A 9,802-nucleotide genomic window follows, 5' to 3' on the forward strand; every position below is an offset into this window, starting at 1 on the left:
ATATGAACAAAAAAAAATTGTCTGTTGAACTTAAATGAATGGGTACAAGCAATCTCTAGTTTATGCTTGTGTGGTCGTTTACAATTACAACCCTAGCCAAGATTTTATTTATTTTATCTATTTTGTAAATTCAGTTATAAATTTATCATTTTATATATTTTTTTTTACCAATTACACTATAACCAATATGCAATTGTATATAGCTGACTCAACAATAAAAACAAAAGTTGCTCCCTTTATAAGCACATTTCTTTTCCTATTCTTGCTCACCCCTCCATCTTTCTCACTGTTCTTTTTTTTGCCAATTGTTTGTTCTGATTACAAAAACAGAAAGTTGTCAGTACCATCTTTCCTGTCTTTACGAAATCATTACTTATAAAACGTATATAATGTGTTTGCTTTAAACTCCACATGTTTTGCTATTTTTAAAGTCAAATTCCAACCCAAAAACAAGAGCATTCCCTATTTTTTTTGCTGTCAATTTCTTCTTCTGCTTGCTCTATTCTGTAAGCTTAAAAAAAGAGTAAATGGAGAAGCTTTCCACGATGAAAATTCTTCCGGAATTGTTAGTGGGCGCACAGGACGACATTGCAAGGCAAATTATGGTGATTTGGAATCAGGCGAAGGTGTCGTTAGTGGTGCCATTTCTGAGAGTCTTTGTGTATATTAATCTGGTGATGTTGATAATGCTGTTCACAGAAAAGGTTTACATGGCTATGGTCGTTGCATTTAACATGTTGTTTGGTAAAAAACTAGAACAACGTTACAAATTTGAACCATTTGAAGATGATGTTGAGCTGGGTAGCTCTATTTATCCTCTTGTTCTTGTTCAAGTTCCAATGTTCAATGAAAGAGAGGTTTTTTTTTTTGTTCTTCTTCTCTCAATTGTTCTGCTACTGTTTTTGTGTTTTAATTTACTTGTGTAAACAGGTTTATCAGCTTTCTATTGGAGCTGCATGTAGGCTTTCATGGCCGTCTGATCGTATTGTGGTTCAAGTGCTTGATGATTCAACAGATCCATTGATCAAGGTTGTTAAAATGTACATTTTACTAACTGAAGTAACTTATGTATTCTGGGAAAGAAAATACTACACTTTTAAGTATATGATGATTCCTTATTTTTTATGTTTCTATGGTTGTGCATTGAATTTGGGATGTATTGTAGAGTATGGTGGAAATGGAGTGCAACAGTTGGGCAAGCAAAGGAACAAACATACATTATCAAGTTAGGGACAATCGAAAGGGATACAAAGCAGGGGCACTTAAAGAAGGTCTAAAACATGATTACACCAAACAATGTGAGTACGTGGTCATCTTTGATGCTGATTTCCAACCCGAACCAGATTTTCTCACTCAGACAATTCCGTTTCTTCATCATAACCCTGAATTTGGTCTTGTTCAAGCTCGTTGGAAATTTGGTAAAAATTATACCCCTAAAGCTCACTTCAGTCTTTTTTTACTGTTTTCTTGTCATATTTATACTAGATATATAATATTTAGCCATATGTGTAATATATAAGTAGGTAGATAGATATTATTATGATAAGCACTTAGAGCAATGATAAATTGGTCAAATAGATACTTTGTGAGTGATGGAACTATAACATTTTACCTAGAGGTTATTATTAGGTCATCTTCTCAACCGGTTACAGCTAGGGAGTCACACTTATGTTTTACTATATATAAAAAAGATCCTTAGCTTTTTATATAAAATCCATTTAAGTTTTTATGACTGGGGCGTAACCCCTTGACCCCTTGATTGTGTCATGCACTTTATTATATGAATGTGCATGTCATATCAACAAATCCGTAGTAGCTTAGTTATCAAAGTAGGAAAAAAAAGTTACATGTGGAAATCCATCGCGGGAAGCTCCATCTCAACACACTTTAGGCCGTGGGGTATGGTGGGGCTTGAGTTGGGCAAAAGGTGACACGTGTAAAGGGAGCCAGCCCACGGGGTGGTTACGTGTCCGCTGGGTATGGCGGGGCGTGGGTTGGGTTTGGGTTGGGCGGGTGGCTATGCCATCTCAACAATTAATTTTAATATATATTTATATTTATAATTATACAAAAAATAAACATACATATAACATACATATTTTAAAAAAAATACATAAACATACATAATAATTATCAAAATAAAAGACAGTCATTCTTCGTCGGTTTCGAACCCAGGAATCGTTGAAACGTGTTCCACCAAATCAGCTCGAAGGTTCTGATGTATATCCCTTGACTTTATTAGATAATCGCTTACCAACAAATCGTTAGCGGTGTGCCGTTCACGAGCGATGTACCTCCTCCTCCGTTTAGGTTGTTGAGTCTCTTCCTCATCGTCTTCGTCTTCCACGATAGCTTTCACCACAGCCGTGATCGTTTTTAGAAATATTTCCGCACCATCGTCAGATGATGATGACAATTCACTATAACTTGAAGAACTCATGGTAATATTGTGTTTTATGTGTTTGATATTGTGTGAGAAAAATGTTAAATGTGGTAAGTATATATAAAAGAAAAAGGATTTTTTTTTTAAAAAAACCTAGCCCCCAACGGCTAGCCCAACGGCTAGCCAACGGCTACTTTGAATGGGCCACTCAGCAACCGTCATGTCACCTTGGTCCCCCGCCCCACGCCCGGCTTGAAACCCAAGCCCCAAGGGCCACGCCCCAAACCCAAGCCCACCCGGGATGGTGACTTGGACGTTTTACCCCAACCCACGCCAAAAGTCCCGCCCCATACCCACCGCCTTAATGTACCTCATAACATTTATTTGAGAAAACACTAAACTTTGGTTGTGAATAGGTAATTACTAATTACGCTTGGTCCAAGCTAAAGTATCTTGTGTATGAAACTATTTTTCTCTTCTTTTAGTTTGAAATGAGCGAAATACTAATGATAAGAGTATTCACATCCGTTCCCCTATATATTTATGAGTGGGTCATTATATTATAAGAAATGGTTGTGAGTGGTTGTGAATTGAGGAGAAAGAAAATATTATTGTTAATCTGTATATTTTGAGTTACATTGTTCAACCCTATTAATTTTTTAATATTCTTTTAAAATGAGTGTAACTCTGTAAGTGATGGAGAGATAAAAGGTAATTTAAAAAAAAAAAGTGATGGAGAGATAATGGTGTAGTATTATAGTGTTGTAGTATTATGATGGTTAATGTATTGTGTCTATCTGCTAGTATCTTGCCAGTGGATGATGTTGTATTTTGTGTTGGTGATGAACGATAATGCTTTGTTGGCTTGTGCGCGTGCGTGCGCGCACACACACATATATATGGTTAGGGTAAAATGAAAACTCCTACGAGTTGTTAGAACTTAGAAAACTCAACCTTGCGAAAAGTTTTGTCAAAAAAAATTATCAAAAATCCTAAAAAACAAGTTTTCCAAAAAATAAACATAGTTGTTTTATTTACACCACTCGTAAATGTTGTAAAAAGTTGATGTTATGCTGATGTTAGTAGCTTTGTATTTACACCACTCGTAAATGTTGTAAAAAGTTGATGTTATGCTGATGTTAGTAGCTTTTTACAGCAGCTATAAAGGACGAAAACAACACTTCAAATGATTGTTTAATTAATGTTGCAGTGAAGTCAAATGATTGTTTAATTAATGTTGAAGTGAACTCAAATGATTGATTTTTTTTCTTTCACAAATAACCACAAATTGATATATTTTACAACGACATAATTACTTAATGTTGCAGTGAACTCAAATGATTGTTTAATGACAAGAATACAAGAGATGTCACTTGATTATCATTTTAAAGTGGAGCAAGAATCTGGCTCTATTATTCATGCATTCTTTGGATTCAATGGTAAGGAAACTGATCCCTTAAGGCGTCCTCTTATTTTTCTATGTTAATTGACTATTACATAATTCAGCATCCCCTGATGTTTATCTTTTTCTTTTTGAACGAATTAAATTACATGAAATCCTTTTTCGACGGGGCTCGAACCCTTAACATTTATCCATGTTACACAAACTTTAGACACTACACATTGTGACATTGGTGACAACTTTGCAATTTAAGACACTAATAACATAAATTGTATTCAAGTGCTACTTCTACAAATATAACTTGAAGTGGTGTTTTATATATATTTCTTTTTACTAGGAACTGCCGGAGTTTGGCGGATGGCTGCCCTTAATGAGGCAGGTGGATGGAAAGACCGTACCACAGTGGAAGATATGGATTTAGCAGTCCGAGCTAGTCTTAAAGGATGGAAGTTCTTATACATTGGCTCACTAATGGTATATTTAATTAAATTTTGTGTAGAAAAATTAAAAGACAAAAGGAAGTATGAATATCTCTGACATATATATATATATATATATATATATATATATATATATAGGCTAGGAGTTGGCCAGAAAGTCCAAATTTCCTAAAAAGTGTAAAAAGTCATGAAACACCATAATGTCAACCATAAAACACATCAAAAACCCACAAATAATATGATGAAGATTATTAAAACATCATGTATGTGGGTTTTGTGTTGTGTTTTAGATGTTAAGGCTCTGATTATGGAATGACAAATATTATTGTGTTTTATGTTGTTTAGCATTGTGTGTTTTATATTCATAGTTCTATGATGGTGTGTTTGAAGTTTTTATGGACTATTAGAGTTTGAATATGGTGTTTTAGTAATATTCATTCTATTATTTGTGAGTTTTAGGTGTGTTTTATGCCTGAAATTATTGTGTTTTATGACTTTTTACACTTTTTAGGAAAAACACACTTTCCGTAGGATCCCCACTCTATATATATATGTGTGTGTGTGTGTGTATGTGTGTGTGTATGCTTATTGGATTTATAAAGTATAAGCCTTTGTACTTTTGATGTATAGGTTAAAAATGAACTACCAAGTGTATTGAAAGCTTATCGGTATCAACAACATCGTTGGTCTTGTGGCCCAGCAAACCTTTTCAGAAAAATGGTTTTTGAAATCGTGAAAAATAAGGTTTGATTTTAGTTCAATTTTATTACCTTATTTGATTAGTGTACGTATGTTGTTTTGAATTTCTTTACTTGTTGTCCAGAGAGTGACATGGTGGAAGAAACTATATGTGTTGTATAGTTTCTTCTTTGTAAGAAAGATCGTAGCTCATATCGTTACATTCACACTCTATTGCGTTGCGATTCCTGCAACAGTATTGATACCGGAAGTTATGATTCCAAGTTGGGCTACAATATATATCCCAACCATCATCACGCTTCTGAATGCAGTTGGAACTCCCAGGTTGGTTGTTAGTTCTCGAATCATTCTTAGTTAGTCTTTTTACTATTACATGAATGTTATGACTTTATGGAATCATTCTTAGTTAGTCTTTTAACTATTACATGAATGTTATGACTTTATGTTTCTTTTGTAGGTCTTTCTATTTGGTGGTGTTTTGGGTTCTCTTTGAGAATGTCATGTCCCTACATCGGACTAAGGCGACATTCATCGGACTTTTTGAAACCCGGAGAGTGAATGAATGGGTCGTCACTGAGAAGCTTGGAGATGCTTCCAAGGTCAAAGAAGCACCGCAACAAAGTCAATCACGATTTAAAATAGGTGAAAGGTAGTTATGCTCTAACTTACTTATGTTTGTACTCACACACATAGTGAGAGGTTCAATCGAGACCACAAAAAAGTGGGAAACTAGGAACCAGGTAAGAAAATCCCACAAAATTTATTTTTACGTGTAAAAAGTTTATTTTTATCTATTTTTTTAGAGTTTTTGCATATAAGCATATGTATAAACCGTTTTAATAAAAAAATATTAATAATAAATAGGTTAAAAAGGTAAAAAAAAATTATCAAATTAAGTTTTTGGTTTGAACTTCTTCTACAAGTGTGTATAGAAAAAGCTTGGAAGAATGGAAATTATGTAAAACTGATTTTTTTTCTATATAAAACTGATTTTTTACATGTAAAATTAGTGGTTCCCTACATTTTTTATGGTTTGTAAATGAACTCACTTCAATGGGGAACACTAAAAAAGTGAGGAACTGGATTTAACATGTTAAATAAATCATAAAAATTCAATTTATCATGTTAAAAGTTAATTATTTTTTTCAAAAATGTTTTTGGAGCTCTTGTATATAAATACATGTAGATTTTTTAATAAAAATCAAAAGCTAAATAAAGTTTAAAAAAATGCTTAAAATAGTCAAAAAGGTAAAAAAAAATTTACAAAAATGTTTTTTTCTTATTGTAAATGATTTTTTTTTATTCGAGTAGCTTCTATACATCGTATGCAAATGTTCTGTTTTTTTTTTTTTTTGAAACAAAAAATAATTTTTAGCATTTAAATTGAATGTTTATCATATTTTTAACATGTTAATACAAGTTCCCCGGTTCCGGACCGTTTTTAGAGTTTCTTATTAAACCTCATACTATATATGAGCCAAGATTGAGGTAGCATATCAAACATGGGTTCATCAGCTTACTTCTTTTAAATTAATATTATATATTTTATATATACACACATGTGTTGACACTAAAAATAAATTTAATGGAATTATATGTATGTGGAACAGAATTCTTATGCTAGAGCTTTGTCTGGGATTTGTCATTTTTGGATGTGCTTGCTATGATCTTGCATATGGAAAGTACCACTACTATATTTACCTTTATCTACAAGCTATAGCTTTCATCACAATGGGTTGTGGTTATATTGGCACTCAGGTCCCAAGCTCTTAGCTCCCAAATGTTCGTTTCAATTCTCTTACTGCTTTTCAATTGCACGTTTGAATCACGATCTACGTAATTTGATGCCTGTGCTGCATACGATCTACACCATACAAGGACTACTTGATGACATGCAACTTTCTTTGTAGATTTCTAACAAGAAAAGAAAAGAAAATGCGTATGTCCTTAATTGTAACGTTTATGTATGTAGAATTTGTTTTGTATGTAATATCTTGTTCCTGTATAATTACTTTATAAATCTTTGATTTTGAATAATAAGATATCACGTTGTTCGATTATCTATCTTCAATGTTCATCAAAAAGCTAAAGTAACTGTTTGTTCAAAGACTAACTTGATGCTAGCGACGTACTAGTGACATCTGACAGGTTGTCGGTACGCAACAGTGTGTCCCTGTTGATATAACAATCTCTCTCAACACATCATTTATATTTGGGACACCAAAAGCATTTTTCTACTTTTTATCATATATACGGTTAATTTGTTGAATAATAGTTAGCATTTATGATACAGGAATATGTGATTAGTTAAGTATTTTTATTAATTATGATACAAGTTATATAAAAATTATTTGTTTAATTAACATACGGAAGACTCGTAAAAAAGTAAGTATGACCCAGTAATTACTTGCTTTCGTGTATCGTAAATATTACATAAGTCTAAGATGCATGTATCCGTTATTAAATCTTCTCCACTCTAAATTATTTAGTTTGATATGTTGATTTTCATATGTATAAGAAAAGTCTATAAATAAGAATGTATCGACTCTTGAGCACGAAACGTCTGACTCTCAACTTACACAAGCACAGGTTTAGCACGTTATTATTTGTTTCACATAGTGAACACACTCTATAAAATAGATTTAGAAAAAAAAATCTTAGGCATAAATAAATAAATTCGTCAACTAGCGTTTGATCGACCTACCCTCAAACAAATTAAAAGCCAACACACACCACACTGCCGATAGGAATAACTGGGGCTACCTTGCACTTGAGTTGTATCGTACACACATGTAGCATGACACGAACCTGGTGCTCATGGCTCATGCCAAGATGCGAATATCAAGTAACACTACTAGAAAAGGGGACAATTTCCTACACAGTTTTTTTTGTCACAGATTACATCACCTTTATGACGAATTTCCTACAAAAAAAAATCATGATTTTGTTACAAATTTTCGATGCATCCATGACGAAAAACAAGATAGCCCTAATTAATTGACAGTTGCCTCACAAATCTGTCAGAAATAACCTACAAAAGGTTAATTATTATTCTTTACCGAATAAAGAGTGAATTGCAAGTTTTGTCCTTTATCTTTAGGCCATTTTGCAAGTTTTGTCCTTTATGTTTAAATTTGACGAGTTTAGTCCTTTATGTTTGAAAATCAAGCACGTTTTACCCTTTGGGGCAAAACGTGCTTGATTTTTAAGGACAAAACGTGTTTGATTTTTTAAACATAAAGGACAAAACGTGCTTGATTTTTAAGGCCCAAAGGGTAAAACGTGCTTGATTTTTAAACATAAAGGACAAAACTCGTCAAATTTAAACATAAAGGACAAAACTTGCAAAATGGCCTAAAGATAAAGGACAAAACTTGCAATTCACTCTTGAATAAATATTTATATAAGCCAAATAAATAAGGGAAAATAATATGGTTTCCTACACATTTGTGACGAAAAATAAGAAAATCCTAACTAACTAACAGTTGCCTCACAAATCTGTCAGAAATAATATCGTTTCCTACACATTTAGACGAAATGTTTATTTTTTGATTAACTTAAACCATCCGTCGGAATTCCGTCACAACTTGTGACAAGTTTCCGACAAAAATACGAAAACCATATTTAATTGACAGTTGCGTCACAAATCTGTCACAAATAATCTACAAAAAGTTAATTATAATTGTTTACCGAATAATTACTAATATATGCAAAATAAATAAGGGAAAATGATAGCATTTCCTACACAATTCTGGCAAAATATATATTTATTAATTAAAATAAATCATCCGTCGGATTGTGTCACAACTTGTGACACATTTCCGACAAATATCCTTGTATCAGTACAATTTCCTACGTATTTATGAGAAAATGCTTAAATCCATTACAAATTGCCATAAGGCGTAGGAAACAATCCTGTATCAATACAATTTCCTACGGATTTAAGACAAAATATAAATTCATAAACCATCCGTCGGGATCGCGTCACAACTTGTGACACATTTCCGATAAATATTCTTGTATCAATACAATTTCCTACGCATTTATGACAAAATGCTTAAAGCCATTACAAATTGTCACAAAGGTGTAGGAAACAATCCATGTATCAATACAATTGCTTACAGATTTATGACAAAATGCTTAAATCCATTGCAAGTTGTGACACATTTCTTATGACATTTAAGGTTTGTCACAAATTTGTAAGAAACAACCTACATAATTATTCTTATTTTAAATGTTAAATGTATGTAACTATGTAAACGTATGCATATGAGTATAATGTAAGTATCTTATAAGTTGTTAGACAATTATATTTAATTCCTTGTGGTGCAAAATGACCATTTGTGTGGATACAACCTATCTACTTCTAACCATAGATGTTTATTATTTAATATGTCCATGTGAGAAAACACTAAAGTTTTATTCTCTGTGACTTTACCGTACGAATAAAGTAGTGGTAATATGATAATAGTGTAAGGTTCAAATAAGAAATAAGAATGAAACTTTTTATAAAATAAAAAAAAAAATCAATCACTAAGAATGCTTTATTTTCTTTAATTTTAATTTTTATATTTAATATTAGTGTAAGGGTATATTGGTAAACATAGATAATTGATTGGTAGTATTTCCTTTTAAAATCTAACTACATTAAATTTGTAACTTATTTTAAAAAAACATATATTTTTTCAAAAAAGAAAAAAATAATTTAAGGTATAGGATAAATTTCAAAACGTGTAGGATAAATTTTGATGTGTAAGAAAAATTTTAATGTGAATGATAATAGTGTTTATAATTAATTAATTAGTTAAAGATAATAATAAATACGATAAGAGAAAAACTATTTAGTGTTTTATATTTACACCCTTTTGTTATTCTCAA

The 9,802-nt window shown here is 32.0% G+C and overlaps 1 protein-coding gene across 1 annotated transcript; it reads left to right on the forward strand.

Moving 5' to 3' along the window:
- The first annotated feature begins 233 nt into the window (after positions 1-233).
- Positions 234-6,986, forward strand: LOC110904222 (glucomannan 4-beta-mannosyltransferase 9). Its single transcript, XM_022150051.2, has 9 exons — positions 234-857; positions 931-1,029; positions 1,166-1,418; positions 3,712-3,822; positions 4,123-4,259; positions 4,856-4,969; positions 5,049-5,248; positions 5,382-5,573; positions 6,535-6,986. Exons 1-9 carry the CDS (start codon positions 528-530, stop codon positions 6,695-6,697), a joined length of 1,599 nt encoding a protein of 532 aa, XP_022005743.1. The 5' UTR covers positions 234-527; the 3' UTR covers positions 6,698-6,986.
- Positions 6,987-9,802: the final 2,816 nt, after the last annotated feature.

Source organism: Helianthus annuus, chromosome 14 (assembly GCF_002127325.2).
Source record: "Helianthus annuus cultivar XRQ/B chromosome 14, HanXRQr2.0-SUNRISE, whole genome shotgun sequence".
Taxonomy (NCBI): domain Eukaryota; kingdom Viridiplantae; phylum Streptophyta; class Magnoliopsida; order Asterales; family Asteraceae; genus Helianthus; species Helianthus annuus.

Excerpts from the sequence above, each read along its gene's own strand:
- LOC110904222 (XM_022150051.2), top strand. The coding sequence starts at position 528 with ATGGAGAAGCTTTCCACGATGAAAATTCTTCCGGAATTGTTAGTGGGC. Across the intron at positions 4,970-5,048 it reads TTGAAATCGTGAAAAATAAG|AGAGTGACATGGTGGAAGAA; the intron begins GTTTGATTTTAG and ends CTTGTTGTCCAG. Across the intron at positions 5,574-6,534 it reads CGATTTAAAATAGGTGAAAG|AATTCTTATGCTAGAGCTTT; the intron begins GTAGTTATGCTC and ends TATGTGGAACAG.